Source organism: Tremella mesenterica (genome assembly GCF_000271645.1).
Source record: "Tremella mesenterica DSM 1558 unplaced genomic scaffold TREMEscaffold_1, whole genome shotgun sequence".
Taxonomy (NCBI): domain Eukaryota; kingdom Fungi; phylum Basidiomycota; class Tremellomycetes; order Tremellales; family Tremellaceae; genus Tremella; species Tremella mesenterica.
This window is the reverse complement of record NW_006711225.1, coordinates 3,587,963-3,614,278: the sequence shown is the minus strand read 5'-3', so window position 1 is coordinate 3,614,278 and position 26,316 is coordinate 3,587,963. Positions and strand designations below refer to the sequence as shown.

The following is a 26,316-nucleotide window of genomic DNA, read 5'->3' as shown; positions in this document are numbered from 1 at the left end:
TCCATAGAACACTGTAGTGTCACGGAGTTGATTGGGGGACAAGGGTCGAGTAGGTATCCTGTCCATCGAGAGAGTGTCAGTTGGGGGTGAAAATGATTTGAGAGAATCAGTATTGATAGATGAAAAGATGAGCGAGATGCCGAGACGAGAGCACATCAGTAAGAGTAGATGAGACGTAAGTGTCGGCTATAGGCTAGGCATACAAGTGGACAAGGGGATAAGATGCAAAGAGAGATAGTGATGAGCCGAGAGAGAGCGTCAGCGTTGGGATCTGGTCGGCTTGGCGGCTGTTCCGGTTCCGTCGGAAACAGCTTGACCGGGGAGCCACGTGGGAAACGGCAATGTCGGTGTTAGTTAACCGGTCACTCACAAGCATTCCATCTCGTAAAAAAATCACAACTCTTGTTGTATTCTTACTCTCTGTGTCTCTCAACTCTACAATCTCAGACACCTGAGACGAGTGGCAATACGATCATACGACTGGAGGATCAGTAAGCAGTTGAAATACTTGACAAACATGTCAGACGAAGCCGCAGATATAGAAGCTTCTGCAAAATCCACAGTTGATCCAGTAAAGTCGTTCCTCAGTGGAGGGTTTGGAGGTGAGTCCTTGGTCTCTTTCCTCTTCATACATGCTTACATACACTTTCATGTCATGCAGCTCGTGATCTTTCCTCATGACTAGTCTCTCAGTTCGCAACTGGAATTTCGTCACAGCTACATGACGTGCACGGGCCACGAAAGCTAACATTCAGGCATCTCTTGCGTCCTCGTCGGCCATCCGTTCGATCTCACAAAGACCAGATTACAAACAGCTTCACCTGGTACCTACACAGGAGCTGTGGATGTGATACGTAAGACCATAGCTCAAGATGGCATTCGTGGGTGGGTACTTTTCGTTTCTGATGAGTCATGATTGATGGGGTAGTATGTACAGAGGTATCACTCCACCTTTATTTGGTGTAACTCCTATATTTGCCATTTCCTTTTGGGTAAGTGACTCTTCTCCTTACACCCAACACATTGATCATCACCATGAAATCTCTTTGAGAGATTGAGAGTAGATCCGTGAATAGGCTGAAGAAGCTTCGAAAGTTTGGCAAACCGGTCGCGTTGGACGATCGGTATGGTTGAGGAGCTTACAAAGAGACGAGGGGAAATACTGATATTCGAGGGATACGACGCTGGTAAACGGATAGTATACGCTTTGACACCCGATCGTAAAGACCAAGCTCTGAGTCTGGGAGAATTAGCTTTTGCAGGAGGGTTCTCTGCCGTTCCTGCGACTTTGGTCGCTGCTCCTGCTGAAAGGGTCAAGGTGTTGTTGCAGGTGGAATCGGGTTTTTTTTTTTTCCCCCCCCCCCCCCCCCCCCCCCCCCCTTTCTCCTATTGAAGAACATTAGTGATTCATCCGGCTCGATCAAGACACTGGGAGAGAAGTAGAGAGTCAAGTACTGATATCCAGGTACAAGGACAAGGAGGTCAATCGATGTATTCTGGTCCTACGGACGTTCTACGTAAACTGTACGCCGAAGGAGGTTTGAGGTCTATATTCAGAGGGACAGTCGCTACGTTGGCTCGTGATGGACCTGGAAGTGCAGTGTGGGTATCTCTCTTCCATCTCCCTTCTCTCCTCTCCTATCTCCTTTCCTTCCCTCAAAGGTCATACCGGGACCCGGGTACGCTTGTGCATCAGATACCATAAGAAAAGGGAGAATGTTGCACCTGAGGAGACGTTTGCTGACACAAAGTTATTTCGCCACATATGAACTTCTCAAGAAGCGACTATCAGCTCCTCCACCTCGACTTCCAGGATCAGATCAACCTTCCGCTGCACCTCCATTGTCACTAGGAGTCGTCATGCTTGCTGGTGGTACTGCAGGTGTGGCCATGTGGTCACTTGCCATTCCACCTGATGTGAGATTTTCTCTCGACCCAATTTGTCTCTCCTTCCATCAACCCAGCCTCTCAAACTTCGTCCCGGTCCTATCCTCTGACGTCCGTCCATCATCTGTTCTCACGTCAAACTGTGAAAACAGGTATCATATCCGTCAATCCGACATACTCAGTATGATAACGCTATGGTCTATGCTATCGGACGGGATGGTCAAGAGATGGAAGATCTGTATTGACTTTAGACAATCAAATCCCGTCTTCAAAGCGCCCCTCAAGGCACTTACACAGGATTCATGGATTGTGCTCGGAAATTGATCGCTCAAGATGGTGCCACGGCATTATGGAAAGGTTTCGGACCTGCCATGGCTAGAGCTTTCCCTGCTAATGTCAGTCATCCTTATCAACAATTCATGATATAAGAGATACTGACAAACAGGCGGCAACGTTCTTAGGTGTGGAATTGAGTTTGAAAATGATGGATAAATTGTGGTGATGATGATAACGATGCATGACATGTTTGGTTTTACGTTTTTATACAATTTCTACATAATGATCCACGAATGCCTGGGTAGATTTTCAGTCTTGTCGACCGGCGTACAGTAGTTACACGGTACAAAATGTGAAACACCTGATGCGTTCCAAACATGAGAATAGTCAAGGTCCTCTGAGGACCTTTCTTTGTGTGATGGAGGGAGAAGATACTTGTTCAAGTAGTGACGGAAGCTTCAGTAACCCATTTCGGAAATCTCTGTTCAGTCTTCTGTCTTTCAGGTACAGGCGTGGGATCGGTATTGAGGATGGTCTCGCTACTGGAGGGCGTGAATAACAATGGCCAATTGGACTGCGTATATTTCTTCTGACGTAGTGTTGAGTCGGTGTCATCTCGAAGTTGCAGTGTCTCATTCGTTTCAGTCGGTATCTTGTCCGTTTGCACCGGTGTCATTCTCGTCTGAACGGGTGTCGGGGATCTATGAACAACCTCGACCTGAACTTGAGGAGCTGTTACACTCGCATTTATTTGAGCTGGTGACGAAACGATAACAGGTCGTTCTTCAGAAATAACAGAACTCGATAATCTATATCTCTCTACGTCCTCTTTCTTTTCATTTCCCATTTCGTCCAGTAAAAATAACGAAGGTAATTTCGCTGGAGCAGAATTAGATATCTTCAATTCCGACAACATTGTCGTAGGATGTTGTGTGAGAGGAAGAGGAAGGGAAGAAAACATTCCTTTTTTAGGTTCTTTAAACGAAGGAGAAAAAGATGAATAAATCGATAAAGGAGAATCAATTGATATTTCTGATATTGAAGATTCACTTCCATCAGATGATAATGAAGGATAAGATAAATGATGTAATGTATTGATTGATTTCGGTTTTGATTTGATAGGGATGGGTTTTGACGATTCGTTTTTCTTCTTTAACGGAGGGAAAGCTTTTGTCCATATTCCAGTTGGGATAGGAGAAGGTGGTGGACTTGGAGTAAGTTCAGAAGAAGTATAAAGTGGTGAAGTTGATAATCTTTTAGTACGTAAATTGAATATGATAGGTGGTAATTCTTTTGGTTTTGATATAATGGTAATGGTAATGGTAACGGTGATGGTGTTGGTAATGGTAATGGTTCTTCTCGTCTTGATGGATTTGGTAGATTCGTAGGAGTCGTTGGTTGTGGTAATGTTGATGATGTACCTGGTGTGAAAGATAAGTTTGGAGGTCTGTTGGAAGGTGGATAATTAGGTCTTGATGGATATTGAAGGTTATTGGGGTTTGGAGGATATTGAGAGTTAGTAGGGTTTGTAGGATATTGAAAGTTAGTAGGTCTTGATGGATATTGAAAGTTAGTAGGTCTTGTAGGAAGTTGAAAGTTAGTGGGTTTTGAAGGATAAGAAGAATATGAGAAATTTGATTTTGAAGTATTTGAAAAATTTGTGGATCTGGAAGATAATGGTAAATTTGCTAAGAAAAGAGGTTCAGGTTGTTTTTTAGTTATTCCTGGAGATCTCAATTTTCTTTTCTTTGGTCCTGGTGGTAATTTAGGTTCACCATCTCCACCATCTAAAGCTTGAATCCAATCTCGAGTTTTGTTATGTTTCTCCCTTACCAGGTATTTTTCAGAAGGGAGAATCACATGATTTTGAGAAATGGTAATGATGGTTTTCCGATTCAACATGAAAGTTACGGATAAATCAGAAGGACGTATTTTTCGATGACGTTTACGTGGTGGACCTGAATCTGATGATCGACGATAAAGTTTTGGAGGTACTCCAGGTAAAGCTTGAGATGCAGAGAGTGATGCAGGCGGTGATGATGGTCTTTGACGTACTTGAGAAGGGTTAAAAGTTGATCTTGGATTCATATTCTGTCCTGGATGCATGGAAGTCGGTGGACGGATGTTTTGTGCTAGATGAGGATTCCGAGCTGCGTACATGTTCTGTGCCGGGTTGAAGTTTTGTCCTGGATGGAAATTTTGTCCAGGAATCAAGTGTGGTGGACGAAAACCTTTAGATGGATGGTATCCTTGGTTCGGAGGAAACGTTTGGCCTGGGTGAAAGTTTTGAGGTGGACGGATATGACCAGCTTGACGCATAGCGTTAGCTCTTGCTTGGAGAAAAGCGTTGAAAGAGGCTATTTCAGCTGGGTTCACGGGTCGTCTTTGAGACATATTATTTGTCGCTGCCGTCCCCGTCCCCGCTGCCGCAGCTGCTGTTTTCGCCTCCTGTGCTAGCCGCTTCCGCTCAAGAGCCAGTCGCAGAGGTGATGGCGCACCTGGAAGCTCTTCGGGGAACGGAAGGTAGCTTTGAACATCAGTTCTCGTCGGAACGTCATCTTGAAGGGTCGCTTCATCTCGGCTGGGGGAAGTGGTTTGGATGGGACCATCTGGTCTCGTCTGATGGGCTACGGGTGGTGGTCCTCCTGGTCCAGTGGGAGACGGCGTTGGTGATAACTCTCGCTTGACCACGGGAGATGGCGACAGGGTTATATCTGGTCTTTCCGTATGAGGTGTGAGTTGTACGTCTGACATGACCGCTTGAGAAGACTCAGGAACAAAGTCATCATCATCCTCATGCGAAGGAGTAGGCGTGTTCTCTGTCCGCGAAGACTCTGGCGAGGCGCCTGATATCATTGTGTGTGACGGTGCGGGTGACCAACCTTGGACGCTGATATGAGTTGGAGTACGTGATACCTCCGTAGAAGATCGACGTCGAGGATGAAGTGACTGTGTCAGCGGAGGTGGGTCCGACCATTGGTCTTGCCCATTCGCATGAGACGGCGTTGGTGGAGGATCTGGATGTGGAGAAGCTTGGGGATGTTCCGATGATTTCCGTTCAGAAGCCGGTGACAATTCGGCTTGGGTGGTATTCGACGGTAGGGGTGAAGACTCTTTTCGATCAGTATCAGGCGATGGTGTCGACGACTCTGCGTACGAGGCGGCTCGAGGTGCCGGTAATTTTGCTCCAGACGACAAAAGATCTTTCTGGTCTGTGATGGGGATGAGTGGCTGAGTGGCTTTGATCTCGACCGCAGGTTTTGAAGCCGATGGACTAGTCACTCTAGTCTCCTCCGCCTGTGGTAACGTCGTCGGCGTATCTTTCTGAGCCGTGGCAGTCGGGACGGATGCTGGGGCGGTATGTAAGAATGTCTGGGGATTCGCTTTCAATTTGAGTGAAAGAAGGTGTAGAAATTTAGCTTTGGTGCGGGGCGAAAGATTGTGAGGGAATCCCGGTGGGAAGACATTAGAAGAAGGTTGAATCGAGTTTGTGACGATGGGTTGAGATGATGTAGAGGACGACTCTTTCTGAGGTATTGGGGACCTGGTTGGCGATGATTTCAGTTGGAAAGACGACTGAGATTGTTTCGGTGATGTTGGGTGTTCGAGAATGGGTGGTTTACCATTCGGCATCGTCTGAGAAGTTGGCTGGAGAGGATCTGGTCGATTCATTCGCCAAAATCCTTTTGGTATGGCTGATACTCCTGAGTGAGTGGGCGTCGTCTGGCTTGTTGTGGTCATCTGTGCTGGCCATTGGTTTGGAGCTGGCCCAGCAAGGTTGAACTGAGCTGATATAGGCTCTGCAGCGACTGACCTAGATGCCTTGGGTGGAAGGGTGAGTTTGAACGTCTGCGTTGGGATCAAAACGGGAGAGATCTTGTCTATGGCTTGTAATGGAGCTTTAGGTGATGTCGAGTGATGAGTCTGAGGTTGCCATTGAGGAATTGTGGTAGGAACTGGATGTGTGGTGGGAGGTTGGACATTTTGACCAGTGGCATGGATGGATTTCGAAGACACGTCTGACGTGGTTGTGTGAGATTCCTCCTGTTTCTGCGAATGCGATGAATCTTGATTGGACGTATGAGATGGATGAGAAGAACTTTGTGTGGTCGAATGAGGTGTATCTTGTCCCATGGAGTGGGATGAGACTTGCATATGTCCGGAGGTCTGAGAAGAGACACGTCTTGTGGTAGGTAATGGCACTTGAACGTTCGTCGTCTGTCCTGAAGTCTGAGAGAGGCTTTGTCTCGATTGAAACATCAGAGGATTCACCGTCGTCCCCATTGATTGTGTAGGTCGTTGTGGCGTAGAAGTTATATCAACGACCATGTTCGATGGACTCGGAGGAATATTTTGTCGGAATGTGTGGGTAGAAGTTTGTCTAGGCGTGGACGAGTTTTCTATGTTGGGCTGAAGGGTATTTTGTCTCGGCGTGAATGTCAATCCATGGAAATGGTCTGACACAGGACTTTGAAACTGTGGTTGTGTCAGCGAAGGCGTAGGAGGAGGATTTTGATTGATCGATGTCGAGAGATTGTGATTTGTGTTTGTTGTGTATGTTAAATTCTGAGAAGTACCCGATACGACGACTGGAAATTGCCATTGAGACAAGTCAGGAGGTTGAGAAACGTCTTGAGTGTTTGTCATGGATACATCTTCTACCACTGGAACAAGAGGAGCGTTGGAATTCCCGAAAGTGTTTAAACCCCCTTGAAGCTGAGCTGGTAGAAAGGCTTGAAATGGCCATTGAGGTATAGCATTCTGATTTGTTCGAGTGAGATTCTGAGAGATATATTGTGATCGTGAGTTGGATTGTCCTCCTCCCTGATGTTGATCAACTCCCATACCTTGATATTGACCTCCAAACCAGACAGATCTCAGTGCTTCAGCCAAAGCTGGGTTCATATTCTGTCCCGTCGACTGATTGGGCCATTGTGGTACAGGTGCAATCGATTGTGAGTCAGGATTGGCACTCGAGTTCGATGATTGTTGTGGAATTTGTTGAAAGATAGCATTATAGTTCGAAGCAAGAGTGGTTGACTGAGATTTACTATCGCTCGTTGGATGAGGATAAGGTGTATTTGAAGACTCTTTCGAATATGTGTCAAGGTTGTTGTCAAGTCCGATTTGACCCGATTGAATCTGAGTTTGAAAATGACCATACGAATTTGATTGTGGAGTAAATGAATCAAGATTCGGATTCGGATTCGGGTTCACAGGTACAGGTTGATGTATCTGTCCATAATGTAAATTTGTTACTCCGGAATTTGATGAACCAAATTGATTCGTTGATGTTTGTAATGGTATTTGATTCTGACCTATGATATTGATCGGTCTCGTGTGAAAATATGGAGTACTATTAGAAGGCCCATGTTGAGTTTGTGTTTGTGGATAAAACCCATTTTGAACATTTTGTTGTGTTTGAAAATATAACCCATTGTTCATATTTTGAATGACACCAAAAGGGTTCGAAGGATTTGTTTGTATTGGAGAATAAGTATTTCCTGAAGATGTAGTATCAAAATTAATGATAGGTTGTTGTTCTGGTGGACGTATAGACCATTCTGGTTTTGTGGTCATACTAAATCGTTTTTTTCTTTCTAAGTCTTTCGTATCTTCGTTATGAAGAGATGATATAGTGTGATATATTATCTCCCCAGATTATCGATTTACGTAGGATCAAAAAGAATGATGATGGAGATGGATAGAAAAGACGATTTAACGTCGTTACTGAGATCAATGTTTCGACCTTTCCAAAGATGTTGGAAGATAGTTTGAGGAGAGGGAAGATACGAAAGATGAAGAGAGAAGAACTCAAGACATGAAACAGGTTGGAATGAAGTATTCAAATACTCACTAGGTGGGCCGAGAACCTGTTTTCATGCTGTGCGAAGGAGAGACAAAGGTTCAAGGTTGTTGTGGCGAGATGTATATAGGAAGTGAGAGGAAAGTGTGGGAAGATATATCGACATAGATTTTGAAGGGAGAAAGGTAAATGTCGAAAGGAACGATCGTCGCGACTTTCTCAACTTTTTACCACTCACGGTCATCCACCATTCAACATGATGTCAGTGGGAAAGAATTGGGTCAAATGGGAGTGGTCCAGCAATGGATATATGTGAACAAAAACATGGGGATACATCTACAAATAATCATTGACCTTTGAAAACTCTACAACTATAGTAACTTTTGAAAGCATCAGATCGAATACGAAGTTGACAAAAAACCGTGGTTTAACCGAACAAACCCCACCCTCTACTTAATCCTGCTTGTTCCGCAACTTGTTTTTCATTCCAATCCTCCAACGAACGTAATCCGCCTTTCCCAAGTCCCTTCCACTCATGTTTCGCCAGAGTACCTCCTCGTCTGTAACCTCCATCCATCTCCCAGCAGGTGGACATGAGGGTAGGTTCGTACCCGTGCCAACTCACGTCGCGGACGCAATAGGCTTGGTAAGAATCTTCGGTTTGGTCTCTACGAGCGACGCGTGGGAGTTGAGGTGCGGAGGGATCTGTGTATTGGTTGTTTCTGTCTTTCAAAGGAGCTGACAGGGCTCGATCCAGAACTGCGTCGTCAGCGACATGCATTAATGATCTTAGCACCAATAATGTAGTAGCGACGAGCGATATGAATATCTACTGAGAGGGGGAGGGATGTCGGAGTAGAAGATAGACATCACCTTGTACCACACGACCGTCAAGGGACCAAATATGGATTTTCCCATCGGCACTATTTATCAATACAAGGTATACGTCATGTAAAGAGAAAGGAAGGATTCACCTTCCCGAATAAATATACTGTTGTCCCGTAGATTCTCGAGGAGAGAAATGACATCGGATCAAAGTACGTAAAACAGCATGACCACGATATGTCATGACGCTACAATCTTTCGGATGCGCCAATCTTTGTGGTGTGGGATAATGTGAGTTCCGATCTACGAATCAGTACTCGTACTCTCCTAACGTCTCTGAAACTTCAGATCTAGTGAGCTGTAATGACATAGTAACGTCATGGACACCAACGACAAAGGAAGGTAACATAGGGAAGTAAGAATAGAAACTCAGACTTACAATCAAATCTCGGTTGACCATACCTAGACACAGCATCAGGTTCCGTAGTAAATTCACTATGACTTCTCATTTTCCTTAAATCATACAACCTAGCAGCTTGATCCTTTGAATTCACCACGACATACCTCCCATCCCCTTTAGGAGAAGTATAGGTGATTCCTTCTGTAGCACCTACCAACACACCGGAAGGCGTTGACGAAGACAATGAACGTCGATCCCAGATTTTGACATAGCCATCATCGGAACCGGAGACTAGGATATTGGTAGATGTCTCATCTGCGAAGCATACGGCATTGACTAGGGATGAGCGATGCTTATCATATGTGGGCATGGACATACCATCATCCGAATGACCCGAGACGCTCAGAGATCTTTGTTGACTTTCGATATCATATACCATGATCTTTCCACTACCTGCACCAGCCACGACTTCTTTCCCATCGGCTGAGAACCTGATGCTCCAGATCTGACAAATGAGTGTTGTCAAGAAGCCGTTTCAAATGAAAACTCACGCCAAAACTGTCATAACCCCACTGCTCTTCGCGGCTTCTTCGAGAGCCTGTAAAGTCGAGACATACATGCTCCGAGTCATGTTGAGCGGTGTATAGCATGTGCACATAAGGTGTGATAGAGGAATATATCATTCTATATCTCAGCCTCATTTTCGTTCCATCCCAATGATCTTCTCGACTACCATGACACTCTCATGAAATTCGAAAATAAGCACAAGATCACAATCAAGAGTTAGAAGAGGAGGGGTGAGAGGGTGTATGATGATGATGAGATTGAATAGACTCACTTCTCCCCCTTCTTATCCGCATCACAATCAGTGATAGTCCATCTTCCCTCCTCCCCTTGAACAGTCTTAATCTTCTTCATACTAGTATCTTCCACTGCCATCCCTCTTCTCCCAGCCGACCAATTCCCCCAAGTGTCCTCTTCGTCATCATCATCATCCACTTCCACCCTCGTACTCTCCGTCGCACTAGACAAAGGGTGTCGCTTAGGTTGTTTCTTAGCCTGTGTGGTGGAATAAAGATGAATGGTAAAATACTGAGTGGCGGCGTCTGGTGGCAAATCACGATTGAGACGTTGAGCAGTATCAAGAAAGAGTTCAGTCAGTGTTTTTTTATACTATGTTGGTAAGAAGACTTACAGAAGACACCATAATCTTCGCCACAATATTGACCTACATAAGGTATTGAAGGATATGAAGCTACTACAGTGCCTGGAGTATTAGGGATGATATTCTGAGATCAGATTTTGTCCACATTATAACATCTTTCCCTTCGTTACAATGAGAACCTCGAGTCTAAGTCTGACAAACATGATATACTCTCACTATCCATGGGAGACTATATGACGACTGGGAGAGAAATTGCTGTGAAGATGGACTGAAGAGACAATGGAAGGTGAGAACGATGAGGTCATTGAGTGTAAGAAGCATCTTTTAGGCAATGACGATCGATGAGATGTTTTAAACTCACAGGTGATACCAGACCTCTTCTCATGAATCTCTTAGCTCCAGATGCATGAGCAAACCCGACTCTAGGTCTCTTTTTACCCAATCCCCACTCCCCAACCCTTCCAAATTCCCCCGATCTTAGTAATACCACTCCATTAGGATGAGGTTCTTTTTGTTCGTTCCACCATTTCTTATCCCTTTGCCTCCTTTCTCCTCCTCCTCTGGCTGCACCCAACAACGTTCTCCTCAATGCTGATCTGGCATTGTTTACGGATTCCCTTCGAGGGAGTGGATCAGTGGTAGGTTCGGCTAGTAATTGAGCTAAGAGATTCTGTCTGGCTTGGTTGGAAGTAGTATTTTGAAACAAAGCTGCCAATTGATGAAAACTGACTCGACCACCATCATCGTGATCTTCAGGTTCGATGGTGATTGGGAACTCATCTACTAGTTCAGCATCCCCCATATCATCATCTTCTTCACCTTCATCATCATCGTCCACTTCATAGTCTTCGTCTTCGTCGTCGTCTGCCCGGATCTCGAGGTCATAGTAACGACCGTTATAATCATCTTCGTCGATTCCGTACAGATCTTCGAGATCACCTTCGTCTGACATTGTGAGATACGGTGCTGATAGAGAGGTGAAGAGGTGTGGGAACCTGGAAGGGAGGGAGATTGTGAACAAGTGGAGGTGTCCGTGTGGCCGGTGGAGGTCCCCCCCCCCTCGTCCCGATCGGGTAACTTGAACTCGGCCGAGCTTATAGCCTTCGATCCTCTATAGACTGTCTATACTTGGATGTGCTTCGTACCAGAGATAACGACTTAGGGCACCACCCGAAGTGACCCCGGGCACCACCTTTGGCGTGCCTAATTCAGAATGGGGCGTGCCTACTCTCTGTAAGTCATTGCCTCTGCCGCAGGTGGAGGCGGAATACTAATAGTTGACCTTTAGGGGGTTAGGGGGTTAGGAGGTTAGGGGTTTAGGGAGGTTAGGGGGTTAGGGAGGTTGGGAGGATATCATTAGTAATTTTTCGATTGATTAGTAGAGGAACCACCCATAATAGCATTGTGTTTCTAACTCATTAGTTCGATTCATTAGGTTCCTGACCGAAGGTGGTGCCCGGGGTCACTTAGGGTGGTGCCCTAAGTCGTTATCGTACCAGAGGGCAGCAGAAGGAGTAGGTTCCTATGCAGCATTTAGAACACAGTACTCATAGCATGTAGCATTAGGCAGCAATACAGTCAGAGCAATCACACATGTATACCCCTTCATAATGCCTGGCCATCGTCATTCATCTCACATTCTGCAGAGCCTATCAACAAATGACCATTTCAGCTAGACTACCGGGAATCATCGACACAGTCTCTATCTCAGCGTCGTCGTTTAGAAGCATTTACGGTGCACGATGCTATCACGTCAGTAGTCGTCACAACAAACTCTAGACGCGACTCACGAAGGACCAGCCTCGTCATACTCTGCCTTGGAGACCCACATTTGCTAATGCCGTCAGTGCCAACCTCACGAGACCAAGCGACTCCACTCACCTGGAAGGTAGACAGAGAAGCGAGAATGGAACCACCGATCCAGACAGAGTACTTCCTCTCAGGAGGGGCGACAATCTTGACCTTCATCGACGAGGGAGCAAGAGATGTAATCTCCTTTTGCATCCTGTCCGCTGATTTTGTCAGTTATGGTGGTTATTACGAGAAAGACTCAAACGTACCGATACCGTTGTACATAGTAGTACCACCAGACAAGACAACGTTACCATACAAGTCCTTCCTGATGTCCAAGTCACACTTCATGATCGAGTTGTAAGTCGTCTCGTGGATACCGGCAGACTCGAGACCGAGGAAAGAGGGCTGGAACAAAGCCTCGGGGCAGCGGAATCGCTCGTTACCGATGGTGATGACCTGACCGTCGGGAAGTTCGTACGACTTTTCGAGTGCCGATGACTGAGCGGCAGTTTGCAACTCCTGCTCAAAGTCGAGAGCCACGTAACAAAGCTTCTCCTTGATGTCACGGACGATTTCTCTCTCGGCGGTGGTGGTGAAGGGGTAACCACGCTCCATGAGAATCTTGATGAGGTACTCGGTCAAGTCACGACCGGCCAAATCGACACGGTGAAGGGCGTGAGGGAGTGAGAAACCCTCGTAAATGGGTACAGTGTGGGTGACACCGTCACCAGAGTCAAGAACGACACCAGTGGTTCGTCCAGAGGCGTAAAGGGACAAGACGGCCTGAATGGAGACGTAGAAAGCTGGAGCGTTGAAGGTCTCAAACATGATCTGAGTCATCTTTTCACGGTTCTGTTTCGGGTTCAAAGGCGCTTCGGTGAGCAGGATGGGGTGTTCCTCTGGAGCGACACGCAGTTCGTTGTAGAAAGTGTGATGCCAGATTTTCTCCATGTCATCCCAGTTGGTGACGACACCGTGTTCGATGGGGTATCGAAGGGTGAGGATACCTCTCTTGGACTGAGCCTCGTCACTATAGGTTAGAGCACATTTTATCTGGATGTAATTCGCCACTCACCCGACATAAGAATCTTTCTGTCCCATACCGACCATCACACCAAGGTGTCTGGGACGACCGACGATAGATCTATGTCGTCAGTCAACGCAGGTTCTACAGGATGGACTACTCACGGGAAGACAGCTCGAGGAGCGTCGTCACCGGCAAAACCAGCTTTGCACATACCAGAACCATTGTCAATGACAAGCGCCGCGACTGTGAGCGATCAGTATGGAATGCGTTGTCATATTACTATCGACTGACCCTCGTCCTCCCTGGAATGTCAGCGACGATTCGAAAGAGATCATGATCACACTCACATGTTGATGTGTCTATCTGTTGAGTAAAAAGAAAGAAAGAAACAGTGTCAGCGCTCTTCCAGTTGATCAGACTGCAGCGGAATAACCAAAGGAATGGTCCAAAGAAGATAAAGTGGAGCCAAGGGAGGCGATAGAAATTTATAAGGTTCGAGGCAGTGCACACTGTGCAGAAAGGTCCAGACAAGTTATCAAGAATACGTCGGTCCATAGCACAGCAACCAAAGGCCAAGGAGACTTCACCGAGCATGATCGTGGCAACAGGCCGGTATGTGATAAATGGGGCAAATAAAGTATGAAGCAAGAGAGAGGGTTGAGTGGGGCGGTGTGAACATACCCCCCTGGACTCCATTGATTCTCCCCTCGACTTTACAGATTCTCAGACAAGGTCAGAAATAGAAAAGTGCTCACAGTTTACTTAGTGTTTTAAGAATATAGATAAGAAAAAAGGAGACAAGTGGGATGTCTATGGAGTCAAGATGTGTAAGAGGAATGAACTGCACGGCTTGACAGGGGGAGGGGGGCGAGTAGGGGAGCGGTCAGTGACGCATGGGACGCTTTGACCTTTCGGCGTTTTGAAATGTGGCACATAATCCTCATTCCCCGTCCACCCCAAGTCGTAGGTTGCGCGTCGTTCGTCCATTCAACCATAACGATACAAGATGCCGCTTGAATCATGTATGTTAGTGTGAGTCCTGTCATCCATTTCTCATGAAGACAGCTGATAGTGTAGACTCGATAATTCCGAGTATATGCGGTGAGAGAAGACTCAACAGCAATTTGGATACAGCTCATACTTCAGGAATGGAGATTACCCTCCGACGAGATTTCAAGCTCAAGCTCAAGCAGTATCGACCGTATTCACAGCGAAGACTGATTCTAATCCTGAATCAGCTGTGGGTCTCATGACTATGGCCGGGAAGTCGTAAGTCGGGTCTGCTTTTCTCGCCCTCATTTCCTTGATGCTCTGGGCCAAGTGAGAAGCACGCAAGTGTAACTATAGACTAAAGATGGGAACATGGACGTAACGAAAGGGGAAGGTGAAAGAGAAAGAGAAACAGAAGGAGGTAATTGAAATATGAATATACCAGACTGATCATCAGCCCTTCTTTGTTGGTCACACCAACTAACGATATCGGTAAACTGTTATCGGCAATGGGAAAAGCTTCCATCGGTGGTGATTCAGATTTCTCAACTGCCGTCCAAATCGCTCAGCTAGCATTGAAACATCGAGAAAATAAAAACCAGAGACAGAGAGTTATCGTGTTTGTCGGTTCTCCAGTTTCAGACCCTCAAGAAGCTTTGGTTAAACTTGGGAAAAAGTTAAGGAAGAATAACGTTTTAGTGGATGTGGTGACTTTTGGTGAAGAGGGAATGAAGAATGATGAAAAGTTAGGAGCTTTGATAGAAGCTGCAGGAGGAGGAGAATCGTAAGTCAACTTTACCTCATCCAATTCCTGATCATTAATGGCTTATCATCTCATTAATCAAACGTCCAAGAATAGAATGAGTAACATCTTATATGGATGATGATGAGGTTCAGACTGAATGCTGATCAATTAGACATCTAGTATCTATTCCCCCTGGTCCACATTTATTATCCGATATGATCATCTCTTCTCTTTTGGCTGATCCTAATAATCCTGTTCCCATTCCTGGTCAAGTCGGGGAAGATGCAGTGGATCCTAACATGGATCCTGAATTGGCCATGGTGAGTATTCATCTTCATCTATCAAAACATATTTTCTAATTTCTAGGCTATTCGTATGTCTTTACAAGAGGCCGCAGCACAACAAACATCATCGTCATCTGTTGTTCCCTCAGCTCTACAGGAATCCGTTACCACCACCTCTGCTTCTCTACCAGTCGGTCTCACAGCTCCTTTGAGCAACGCCAACGTTTCTTTACCTCAAGCGCCTGGTGATGTCGTTTCTACCGGAACTCCTGGGGGGATAGAACAGGATGAGACGATGGAGGAAGAAGACGATGAAGCTGCTTTGCGTCGAGCTATAGCGATGAGCAATGAGAATGGAGGAGAGGATGTGAATATGGATGAAGATGAAGAGGATGAAGAAGCGGCGATGGCTAGAGCTATAGCAATGAGCTTAGAGGATTCTGAAAAGGATAAGGAGAAGAAGTAGGTATTGGAATTTGCATTGTACATGTTGCATCAAGGTGTGATCTCATAACGAGCTATCTTAGATATGATTTCCGTCATCAGCCCTTGGTATCGCTTCTCTCCATATTCCGTGATATAACGCGGCTGAGGTCAAAGTCAGATGTCCCTCCTCTGCCGATTGAAACTGGGCGGACATTGTGCGCAGAACCTACATCCTCATCTTCAGCCTCCGGACAGTGCCTATCCTATGCTCTTGCTGCTGCATGCTGCTCTGGGTCGACGCTGGCAGCATGTTCCTCACATCAGATAGTGCTCTTCGAGGCTTAGCTTCAGGAGATGCAACGGATATGAATCATTCAACACCATACATCACATGTCAAACATGGACGGGATCCAAGATCCTCTCATAAAACGAAAAACGAAATCTTTCCCCCAAAAACGACAAAGTACGAACGACTCCTCTCCCTCTGCCACCAAACGGATGATTCGTTTAAGCGCCGAAACCATAAAGGGTACGACCCTGGCGTTTGAGGGCGTAAACAACATCGAGCGAAGTGACGGTCTTGCGCTTGGCGTGTTCAGTGTAAGTGACAGAGTCACGGATAACGTTCTCGAGGAAGATCTTGAGGACTCCACGGGTTTCTATTAGTCAGCATACCCCTTCCACTGATTACTGCACTCGTACACTCCTTTGATTCAGCGCGGAGTGATGAGGTGAAGAGTGGCTTGCAGGTCGGAGTGCATGGAGGGAGCGAAGGATGAAGGAGTGTGGGTGGACATGGGAGAAAGAGCATAGGGACAAACCTTCATAGATCAACCCAGAGATACGTTTCACACCACCACGACGAGCCAAACGACGGATAGCAGGTTTGGTGATACCCCTATTACATCAGTATTCATCTCTCTCTCACTGGTAACTTTTATCTAGTCTCATATACGATATCATACTGCGGATAATGATGATGATAAGTGGGACTGATGAAGCAAGACTCACTGGATGTTATCACGCAAGATTTTGCGGTGACGTTTGGCACCACCTTTACCGAGACCTTTGCCACCTTTACCACGACCGGACATTGTGTATATAAGAGTTGTTGAGTGTTGAAGTTACTATCTTATCAATCTTTATACTTTCTTCTTCTTATGCCTCACCCAAGATCCGACGACAAGGATTATGTCAAAGATGGAGAATGGTGATGATGAAAGAGTGAGGAGACTCACAAGAAGAAAGAAGACAAACGACTTGCGGGTTAAAGAAAAGAAAGGAGATGTTGGGTGGGGATTAAATAGACGCGAGAGTGAGGGAGTGCGATGGCGGTAAAAGGAAGACCAGGCCACCCAAACAAGCTAACAGCGGCGTTACGGGATTATACACACTGTAACCCCGCTCACGTGACTTTGTCAGAAACCTCCGATCCAACTGCTGGAAAAGGCCTATGAGTGAATCGTTTAGGCTCCTAGTGCACATAGGAATAGCATCAAACCATGCTCCCTGTGACGCTGGCGACTCTGGGTCATTTCACAAGAACGGCATTACGACTTCACGCCCCTTTTAGAATCGTGGGAACTATAGGAGCTTGGGGGACTTCGAGAGGGTTGTCAAGTTCGATTCCATGTCAAAAGCTAAAATCTCATTCAGGATCTAAGAAAAGGTTCTCTATGACAGCCACGGGTTTGGTGAGTCTATATTTTCTTTATCCGCTTTCCTCCACCTTACAAACTCCCATAGCGGCACATCTTTACCGCGAAGAGACGGGAAAATTTGAAGTCTTATCTTATGTCCCTTCTCACTTCCGCCTCTCCAAACCTCGTATCTGTCCGCTACAATCCCGTCAGTGATGAGAGGACATCTCAAACCTCCTAGGCTCAGTGAACTTGGAAGATATCCGAGGATCCGTTGTAGTCAATCGCCGGAGGTGGAGAGGCGAAGTTTACGAGTGGACATATGTGGAGGAGGGCAATGAGAGGGAGAGGGGGGGATAGGTAGTATAATTGCTCAGACGTAAACTGATCATGTCAACAGTTCAAACGTCATAGAGCTGGCAAACAACATCTCAACACGGGCAAGAGCGCGGGTAAAATCAATAGATTGGGTCTGACGACATATGCTACGCCTTCACAGGTCAGCTGATTATAAGTCGCACAGAGAGACCAAAGCTGACAAACAGGCAAAGAGATTGAGACGGTTATTACCATACGCATGAAAACATCATCCAGCATCATCCAAGACATATATGTATTTCATGCAACTTTGCGGCATGTATCATCGTTATGAATACGTGCATCAAAGCTGAGACGCGATGATTTTGACTAGCTACATAACAGAGTGTACACGTCTACATCCACATTCTAAAAGACCAAGACGTCCGAACTCTGGGACTTCACGTCGGAACCGCTTCATTCGCCTCCCAACTTATCCCACATCCACAAGCTCCACCTTGTTTCGCCTGAGGGTTATCTTGTATTCTAAAGCTTGAGCCGATGAGTTCGGTGGCATGATGTAATGTTGCGCCTGAGTATTAGTCCAGTCTCGTCTTGTACCCAAAGGATTGACTCACCTTTGAGTAATCCTAATGATGTGAGATCTACCACCACGGGGATGCAATCAACTCCATCTGGTTGCATCACACTGCGCTGTCAGCACAATCATCACCTCTTGTCGTAGATTGTCATGTAGCTGAACATCGAATGATGAGGAACGAGCAAGAGATTGAACAAGTTTACAACTTACTAATCGTCCACACCTCTCTCCTCTGTCAGTACCATGGTGTATTGATAACCATGACATCCACCTGATTCCACTCCTACTCTCAGAGCCAGCCCCTTATCCACTACATCCGGTGGTTCTCGTGAGGTTATCTCCGATAATTGCTGCACGTCAGTGACCCTCGTATGTGAAGTGATGTCAGCACTCACCTGTACGGCTTCCGGAGTGATATGTAAGAAGGCCTGGTCAGGAGGGAGTAACTTGGGATTTTCTAAGTATCCTTCTTCTTGTATTGCCCGTATTGATGGAGATGTTACTCTGAGGGGTGTGATCGGGGTGGAACTGGAATGAGAAGGAAGAATATATTCAGGAAGGGTCGAAGGGGAGACGGATGTGGAGGTTGAAGCGGGTCTTCGATTTTGGATGAGTGGCGAACGGATGATGTAGCGACGTGTGGGCTGCACAAGGGTACTGGCGATGAGACGGGAAGATGAGGGAAGACTCTTGCGAACAATGTTGAAGAAAGACATCATGTATTGTATAGCGAATGGCAGGTGAGAATCAATGTACAAATCTGAGGACAAAGATTCCAAGAGCCGGAAAAGATTGGATTTGATGTGCGGTTCTGGTGCCCCGCTATTACCGTCATCAAGTACTTACCTGGTAACATCGGTCATATGTATTCTATCCCCACCACTGATCTACTTTTCCCGCAAACTGAGATGTGCCATGTGTCATGTATAGCAATGTCGAAGAGTCAGAATAGATTGGATATAATACATGAAGTGTCTGATTAAAAGATTGGACGAAACATGAAGAGAGCTTTGTCTCATTTCTAACGAGCCCCACCCGATTTTCGGCCCCATTAATTTAACTTTTGATAGCTTCCTTCTGTCCCACCAGTCTAGCCTCGTTGTTCTTTCCATTCCTCAACACTTCATCTCAACCACTTCACACATCACTGAACAGATATCATACAAACTGTTCAATTCCTTGCATACCGTCAGCTTTCGTCGGATTTCGGGTGCTGAATAACCCGGAAGACCGACCGTCGGCCTAGATCCACTTCGCCTCTCGTCTTGTGCCATCATCATTTGCAGTCGGGCACCGCGTGCTTGCGTGCTTCGGAATCAAGTTTCAAACCAAAGTGAAAGTGCAAGCGGGCAAGAGGAAGAGAGAAGATTCTCAAGTCTGACACGATGCAGGACACGCAGGAACAAGGGGAATCTTTCTTGGCACAAGCTCACCCGAATCATCCAACTCTGTCAAATCTCCAAGTAGTTGGTGATTGTGAGTCCCCTTTACATTACTTCGTACCATAGTTACAACACGACTCCCTCTTTCGGTCAAGTCGAACACCGAGCTTTACAACCACATCATCTCTCCCTTTCTCATCCATCTTAATTATCCCATACATCCTGCATCGAGGGCATCAGTTTTGGACGGGGAATATGGAAGAGGTGAAAGCGCGAAACGACGACGCGGGGCTACGATGACGACATTGGAGATGAACAGAAACCGAAGTGTCAAAGAGAAAAATAAGCTCACTCATTTCTTCGTTCGTTCTATAGCAAATTCAGCTGCCATGGGTCATCCAGGTCTGTGAGTGTCATTCATATATCTCTCTTCATACCATCCTGCCTCTGATACATCTCCTCGCCATGTACATCGAGGATGATCATATACTCGGCAACTGTCATCAGCTCCACCGCTCTTTCGGCCGTGACCTATTTTGGCACATCACCCGTCTCCATGCTATCATCCTTCCCATCCCCGCCCCTTCTCCCGTCCATCATCCTTGCTCTTATTTTGTTCACCAACCTCGGCAAGCGATATCACGTAAAATACTCCGATGATCAGAACGAATGTAGTGCGCTCGGGCTTTGGTACCTGTTACATTTTACTTCTAACTTGATCACGTTACGAGCTGACATTTTTTTTTCTCCAGAGGCTATACTTCCCCCCCTCCCACTACTACCACACCCACTTCCATGTCAGACGACGGTGTCAACTCTTCACCCAGCTCTTCTTCAGATCCCTCCCTCAACATCAACATGCGCCTGTCTAACAATCTTCCCGACAATCAGAACGCCCGAAGTAAAACCATCACCATCGCCGAGGGACCCGACACGTATGGAGTGAGTCATCCTTTCCTTGGTTTCACATAGTGAATATGTCACCTAGCTGACTCGCCAGGCTCTTAATTGTCATCCGTCATCTGTACCTGCCAACCCTATTTCACCTTCAGAACCAAACGTCTTCTTCCGAATCGGTGTGAGTGAAGATCGTAACAAACGATGCAGGAAAACCATGGAAGACGCGCACAGTTTTGTCTATGATTTCGCTGGTATTCGAGGTCAAGGTTATTTTGCAGTCTTCGAGTGGGTCCTTCCTCACATTCACACAATGATACTGATTCTCAGCGGTCATGCCGGGAAACACGCGGCAGAATGGTGCGGTCAGAATTTTCACGAGGTGAGTGAACTACTATTATGAACTTAAGGGACACACCGATTGATGAATAGTACTTCCTTGACGCACTCATATCACAACCTGCCATGCCAGTACCAGACCTTCTCAACAAAACCTTCCACGTAGTTGACCTCCGACTCACACACTTAGCGCATGCGGCACGCACGTCATCAGGTTGCACAGCAGTCACTGCCTTTCTCCGGGCGGAACATGTGGACGCCGAGAAAGAGCCAAAGGGATTCTTGAACCCATCTTTCAGCCCTCGTGGACTGATGGAGGGGATGGGGGAGGACAAATTGGAGGCTCAGACTGCTTACACGCCATCCCGGCGTAATTCATTGGCTGGGGGAACCAACGGAAGCATCGGAGGTGCTTCCAGTGTGACGGACTCGTCTTTGGGAAGAAAGACTTCGGGTAGACGGATCAGAGATTTCGTACGAGGTCTGACAGGGGCGGACAAGAAGGATGAAGAGGATGATATTCCTATCACGCCGTCTGCCGCGGACGGGTCAAGGATTGAGGCGATCGAACCGCAGAGTGAGAAAGGCTTGAAGTGGGTGTTGTACACTGCCAACGTGGGAGATGCTAGAGCGGTTTTATGGTGAGTACTCGACGACGTCAAGATGGGACATTGTACACGGCTGACGGTACAGCCGAGATGGCAAAGCAGTGAGACTGACTTACGATCATAAAGGGAGCGACACGCAGGAGGCTAAGAGAATAATGGATGCGGGTGGTTTTGTCATGAATAACCGGGTGAATGGTGAGTGCGACAGAGGTACCAGACTAACTCTCGTCAGTCATGAGTGGGCCACTGATCACCAGGCGTCCTAGCTGTGACTCGATCGCTCGGTGACGCATCTATGAAGGAATTTGTCGTTGGCTCGCCTTACACAACCGAAACTGTCCTGGATGAGATGGACGAGTTCCTCATTGTCGCATGTGACGGGGTGAGTCATGAAAGTTCCTTTCACGTCTCCGCATACAATCGGACGGTTGACTGGGTGGAGCTCTTGCTGATCTGCAGCTGTGGGATGTTTGTCAAGATCAAGAGGCTGTCAACTTAATAAGAAACGTCCACGATCCGCAAGCGGCAAGCAAAATACTTCTCGACCACGCCATTACCAACTATTCCACCGACAATCTGAGCGTCATGGTTATACGCTTTTATCGACAATAGGCGTCGATCGTACTTGTAATGACATTGAACACACCCAATATCCATCTCACCGTGAGTAGAGGGGGGGAGATATATGAATCACGAGCGCTGGTGAGATGATTTAGGCAATGATAACAGATTGATATATGTATCACGCATCACTTCGAAATTACCCCATAGAGGACTGGTCTCCGACCTCATGAAAGAATGTGTTTGCATACTGCTGACATACAGTTACGACTCATGCCCTGACCTTCTCACTGACACTCTTTCTCAAACTCTTTCCCAAGTTGACCAACCTTTCAGGTCTCTGATCCTGACCTCGACCCTCTTCCGAGCTGACAGAACCTGCGTCGCTCGTACCTCGACTGGGCGTCTGCCAACCTTGTCCTCCACTCACTTGACTCGCCCTACGTCGTCGTTCGTTGCCACTCATAGCTTCCTCCGTCTCCCAAACATGACTCATCGGTGCCACATTAGGCAACGACATGGGTTGTGCCAAAGCTGCCGACTCGCGTTTGACATACACCGGTGCAATAGGTCCCGGACGAGGGGGCAAGCTGGCAGGTTTAGGCAAGGGTAAACTTGTCCCTTCATCCTTCGCCTCATTCACTCCCTTCCCGACCTCTACATGAGACATCCCATGTTCAGAAACCCCGATCTTTGTCTTCAACGCCTGGAGTCGAGGACCAGGACTGGAGCTTGGCATAGGAGCAATGACAGGGGTCGTAGCTGGCAATGGCCATGGAGCAGCGAATCTGTTCAAGGTTGATCTTCGTTCCTCTTTCTTCTGAGATTTACGCCAATCGGGGTCATCGGCCGAACCAGACGATACGGAAGAAATCGATGACGAACGAGACATTGATCGATGAAGACGAAGATTGTCAAAGTCTTTGCCCAAACTCATCATACCTAATGTCGACGCTGTGGAAGTGGACGAAGTGCGCGAGAGAGATCCAGGAGTGTTGAAGATGGACACTGCACTTGGTTTCTTCTGTTCAGCAAGTGGACGAGAAGTATCGAAAGGGTTGGTAAATGCCAATCTGATAGGTGGAGCGGGAGCTTCTTTACTGGCAGGTGAGAGGTATTCAAATACTAATTCTGTCTTTTTATCCTGCTCCTCGCTAGTCTTGTTGTTTACGAGGGGAGAGGTGTTGTCGCTTTCGGGAAGACGAATAAGATTTTGAGGAGAAGGAACAGTCGAAATACTCATATTGGTCGTGGTGGAAGTCCTTTCACTTGAAGGGATTAAAACTGGAGCAGAAGGAAGAGAAGGAGGGACAGGAAAAAGTTTGGAGATCGGTTCGTTGTTGAGTAACGAAGAGAAGGATTCGTCTATACCCCATTTATCCCATCCATCAGTTTCACGTCTCTCACGGATGATGGGGAACTTTTCTAGACCTTTGATGGATGGAAGATCGGGAGTTTGAGCAAGTGAGAAAAGTTCGTTTCTGGTATAAGATGGACGACGGGTTGAAGATGTGGAGTTTGATGAGGCGAGAGAAGGAGGTGGGGCCATGGGTTGGAAAGAAGAAGGACTGAGGGTTAGCCGGTTGAGTTTTTTCTCATCACACTCTTTTACTCAATCATCTCTTTATTTTCCTCTCGTTCTCAATAGGGTTCAAATACGACTGTTCACAAATTCGAGTCATGAGTTTCTCTTCTCCAGTTCGTGACGCTTCTGATGTTTGGACGTGGTTAAGAAGGATGTTCTGTTTGGCGGGGGCGTGTACTTGCAGGGGTGATTCGTGTTGGGGCAGAAACGAGGAAATGGGTAGAATGAGAAGAACCTACGCTAAAGATACCATGTCTCTATCATTCATTATATTCAAAGACAAAGTGTTCTTCTCAACACACAAGTACAACACTCAATTGAATCAGATGATCAAAATGAACGAACCAATCGACGGGGGTAGTGAAAGTAGGTCAGTAGAAGGTGTGTTATGTCTCTCTCAAGTCCAAGCGTTCAAAAATGGGCTTTTTAAGCTGATGAACCAAGCAAAACCCTTGATGTCATCTCCTAGGTATCACTTCCTTACATTGAAACCCCTTTGCCGTAATACCTTTCTCTCGATGGTCTCTTGGGACGCCGGTCTCGTTTGCGGGTAGGGGAGTGAGATGAAAGGATGGATTTTGTGGGTGAGAAACGATGTTGTTATAGTCGTCTCTGTTAGCCGATAGAATCGGGCCAGGACGGCCGAACCGCCGTTAGAATTACCCCTTCCGTCGAATATTTCTCCGTTCAACTTATCCTCTGAACTTTATTCGATCGTCTCTGGTTTTATGCGTGTGAGTGGAATGTGATAAGTATAGAGACATGTAGAATTGATGCATGCTCTTTTTCCCCTCTGTATTATCATCTAATTATAAGCGTTAACAGATTAACAGTCGGAAGACCACATACCTCTGTGTATAACATAACAAAGGCAAGTTCCCATTTCTACTCTCCTCATAATGACCTCTGTGTCGTCTAAGATCTCTCTTGAGAACCACCCAAAGTTATCCCACGATCCAGCATCGTATGCTCCGTGGAGGAAGTCGATCGAGGTGTATCTACAGATAGGTGACGTGTGGAATATCGTCACAGGTAATGATACCGAACCTGGTCGCGTAGGGGTTAGATCGGCAGCTGAGAGGGCGGGATCAGTACCTCCTACCACGCCCGTCGAAGGGCAAGTGGCTGGTAGAAGGATTACTGGAGAAGAGTGGAAGGAATGGGAAAAGTGGCAAGCGAGGGAGAATAAAGCGCAGGGGATGATCAAGGGAACAGTGTCGGATGCTGTGATGCTTGATATATCTGAGAAGATGTCAGCTAAAGAAATGTGGGACTACTGCATAGCCCTGCATGTAACAGCGACAATCGAGAATCAAAGGAATGTCCGTCAAGCGTTGTTTAGCTATGACTTAAGGGACGATGCGACGGCCGAAGAAATGGCCAAGCATGTAGAGGATTTCTCGAAGACGATGTCCGAAGCGAGATTGGTAGGGTTGAAGTTTGACTCACAGGAACGAGCTGGGTTATTCCTCAATACCATTCTAGCACCATCCTACAGGATCATTCAGATCGAAGTAACATCCCTCATAGCAGAGGAAAGAACTTGGGAAAAGGTCTTATCGATCTTCAATAAAGAAACGGCGAGACGTAAAGCGCGCCCTGTTGGTAGAACCAATAGGAAGGGATTCGCGATGTTCGTCGAAGGAAATAAAGGAATGAGGGTGAACCGAGATAATATCTCTGATGGTCAGCCCAGAAAAGAAACCAGAAAGTGTTATAACTGTGACACTGTAGGACATCTAGCGAAGTACTGTCGTAAACCTAAAAGAGAGGATACGAACAGGAAGGAAAACGCAGATGGAAAGGATGGAGGTAAAAAGAAATGGAGGAATAATAATAATAATAAGAATAATAAGAAAGGACATACGGTCTCGAAGGATGAGAACCAGTCCAAGGATAACTCCAAAACCTCCTTGATGTATTCGTCATTGGATGGTGAACATGAGGCGTGGGCCGGGATGGCCATGTCGACAGAATCGTGGTTCGATGATGACGAAGGGTACACGAATAATATCGTATGGCCCGAAGAAATTGAAAACCCGTGGGTTGAGGATAAGGATAATGAGTGGGTGGGATTAGCTACAGAGTCTAATGATGTAAGCCACACTCGTGTAATCCCCACCTGGGTAGTGGACAGTGGTGCTACTCACCACATAACTCCTCACAGGTCGATAATGACGAATATTAAAAGACTAGTGGAGCCGAGAGTGTTCGGACTAGCATCTGGCAAGTCAATGACGGCTTGGGAAACAGGTGACATTAACCTCGAACTAGATTCAGGACAGAAAATGGTACTGAAAGATGTACATCACGTCCCCACAGCGAAGATAAGTCTTCTATCCCTCTCGAAGTTACTCTCATGGGGATGGAAGGCGAATCTAAGCAGCAGTGGTGGATGGATAGGTAAAGGTAAAGAGAAACTAGGTTTGAGGAAACATGACTCACTATGGTCGGTACGATTTGGCAGAGCGATGTCTGCCGCGATGATCGTGATATCGACACCGAAGGCGACTTCACCACTTGAATCTGAGCATCAGCGACTCGGACATATAGGTGTAGATAAACTAAAGAGTCTAGGTAGACAGGGACTATTGAAGAAGGACTGGGACACTTACAAGAACGATCCCTTTACAACCGATAAATGTCCCGCCTGTATGCAGGCCAAGATAACACGTCTACCGAAGAATAAAGAAGCACCAATGTTAAAAGGAGATGGTGAAGGAGTAGGAATGGATGTCGATATTGCTGGCCCGTTCGGTCCGGCGATAAAAGGTGAACGA

The 26,316-nt window shown here is 46.6% G+C and overlaps 9 protein-coding genes across 9 annotated transcripts; 3 read left to right on the top strand and 6 right to left on the bottom strand.

The window, feature by feature from the left end:
* Positions 1-517: 517 nt before the first annotated feature.
* TREMEDRAFT_24786 (uncharacterized protein) lies at positions 518-2,389 on the top strand (the record flags this gene model as incomplete). Its single annotated transcript, XM_007000480.1, has 8 exons — positions 518-602; positions 756-885; positions 929-992; positions 1,148-1,330; positions 1,466-1,602; positions 1,752-1,917; positions 2,139-2,282; positions 2,333-2,389. The coding sequence occupies 8 exons, from the start codon at positions 518-520 to the stop codon at positions 2,387-2,389; spliced, it is 966 nt and encodes a 321-aa protein (XP_007000542.1).
* A 926-nt stretch (positions 2,390-3,315) lies between these two features.
* Positions 3,316-7,743, bottom strand: TREMEDRAFT_59136 (uncharacterized protein; the record flags this gene model as incomplete). Its single annotated transcript, XM_007001462.1, has 1 exon — positions 3,316-7,743. The coding sequence occupies one exon, from the start codon at positions 7,741-7,743 to the stop codon at positions 3,316-3,318; it is 4,428 nt and encodes a 1,475-aa protein (XP_007001524.1).
* Positions 7,744-8,019: 276 nt separating this feature from the next.
* On the bottom strand, positions 8,020-11,311 carry TREMEDRAFT_67163 (uncharacterized protein; the record flags this gene model as incomplete). Its single annotated transcript, XM_007001865.1, has 10 exons — positions 8,020-8,036; positions 8,411-8,728; positions 8,843-8,892; positions 8,944-9,097; positions 9,234-9,530; positions 9,573-9,699; positions 9,746-9,878; positions 10,033-10,300; positions 10,390-10,483; positions 10,721-11,311. 10 exons carry the CDS (start codon positions 11,309-11,311, stop codon positions 8,020-8,022), a joined length of 2,049 nt encoding a protein of 682 aa, XP_007001927.1.
* A 583-nt stretch (positions 11,312-11,894) lies between these two features.
* On the bottom strand, positions 11,895-14,018 carry TREMEDRAFT_37097 (uncharacterized protein). The gene is made up of 9 exons (XM_007000805.1): positions 13,936-14,018; positions 13,528-13,543; positions 13,472-13,482; positions 13,342-13,423; positions 13,229-13,297; positions 12,420-13,183; positions 12,241-12,371; positions 12,150-12,193; positions 11,895-12,104 (listed from the first exon to the last, which is right to left on the bottom strand). Coding segments are annotated over exons 2-9 (1,128 nt in total). The 5' UTR covers positions 13,530-13,543; positions 13,936-14,018; the 3' UTR covers positions 11,895-12,079.
* A 168-nt stretch (positions 14,019-14,186) lies between these two features.
* On the top strand, positions 14,187-15,711 carry TREMEDRAFT_70875 (uncharacterized protein; the record flags this gene model as incomplete). The annotated part of the gene is made up of 6 exons (XM_007001998.1): positions 14,187-14,212; positions 14,258-14,281; positions 14,327-14,449; positions 14,628-14,954; positions 15,088-15,235; positions 15,282-15,711. The coding sequence occupies 6 exons, from the start codon at positions 14,187-14,189 to the stop codon at positions 15,663-15,665; spliced, it is 1,032 nt and encodes a 343-aa protein (XP_007002060.1). The 3' UTR covers positions 15,666-15,711.
* Positions 15,712-15,988: 277 nt separating this feature from the next.
* TREMEDRAFT_42124 (uncharacterized protein) lies at positions 15,989-16,919 on the bottom strand. Its single transcript, XM_007000933.1, has 4 exons — positions 16,865-16,919; positions 16,638-16,753; positions 16,448-16,524; positions 15,989-16,285 (listed from the first exon to the last, which is right to left on the bottom strand). The coding sequence occupies exons 2-4, from the start codon at positions 16,718-16,720 to the stop codon at positions 16,134-16,136; spliced, it is 312 nt and encodes a 103-aa protein (XP_007000995.1). The 5' UTR covers positions 16,721-16,753; positions 16,865-16,919; the 3' UTR covers positions 15,989-16,133.
* Positions 16,920-17,907: 988 nt separating this feature from the next.
* Positions 17,908-18,899, bottom strand: TREMEDRAFT_42122 (uncharacterized protein). The gene is made up of 4 exons (XM_007000932.1): positions 18,560-18,899; positions 18,375-18,514; positions 18,202-18,272; positions 17,908-18,155 (listed from the first exon to the last, which is right to left on the bottom strand). Exons 1-4 carry the CDS (start codon positions 18,881-18,883, stop codon positions 18,025-18,027), a joined length of 666 nt encoding a protein of 221 aa, XP_007000994.1. The 5' UTR covers positions 18,884-18,899; the 3' UTR covers positions 17,908-18,024.
* Positions 18,900-19,576: 677 nt separating this feature from the next.
* Positions 19,577-22,147, top strand: TREMEDRAFT_37088 (uncharacterized protein). The gene is made up of 8 exons (XM_007000804.1): positions 19,577-19,671; positions 20,299-20,488; positions 20,547-20,731; positions 20,774-20,825; positions 20,876-21,423; positions 21,476-21,585; positions 21,648-21,772; positions 21,850-22,147. The coding sequence occupies exons 2-8, from the start codon at positions 20,342-20,344 to the stop codon at positions 22,000-22,002; spliced, it is 1,320 nt and encodes a 439-aa protein (XP_007000866.1). The 5' UTR covers positions 19,577-19,671; positions 20,299-20,341; the 3' UTR covers positions 22,003-22,147.
* A 75-nt stretch (positions 22,148-22,222) lies between these two features.
* On the bottom strand, positions 22,223-23,500 carry TREMEDRAFT_59130 (uncharacterized protein; the record flags this gene model as incomplete). The annotated part of the gene is made up of 1 exon (XM_007001461.1): positions 22,223-23,500. One exon carries the CDS (start codon positions 23,498-23,500, stop codon positions 22,223-22,225), a length of 1,278 nt encoding a protein of 425 aa, XP_007001523.1.
* Between the last annotated feature and the right edge of the window lie 2,816 nt (positions 23,501-26,316).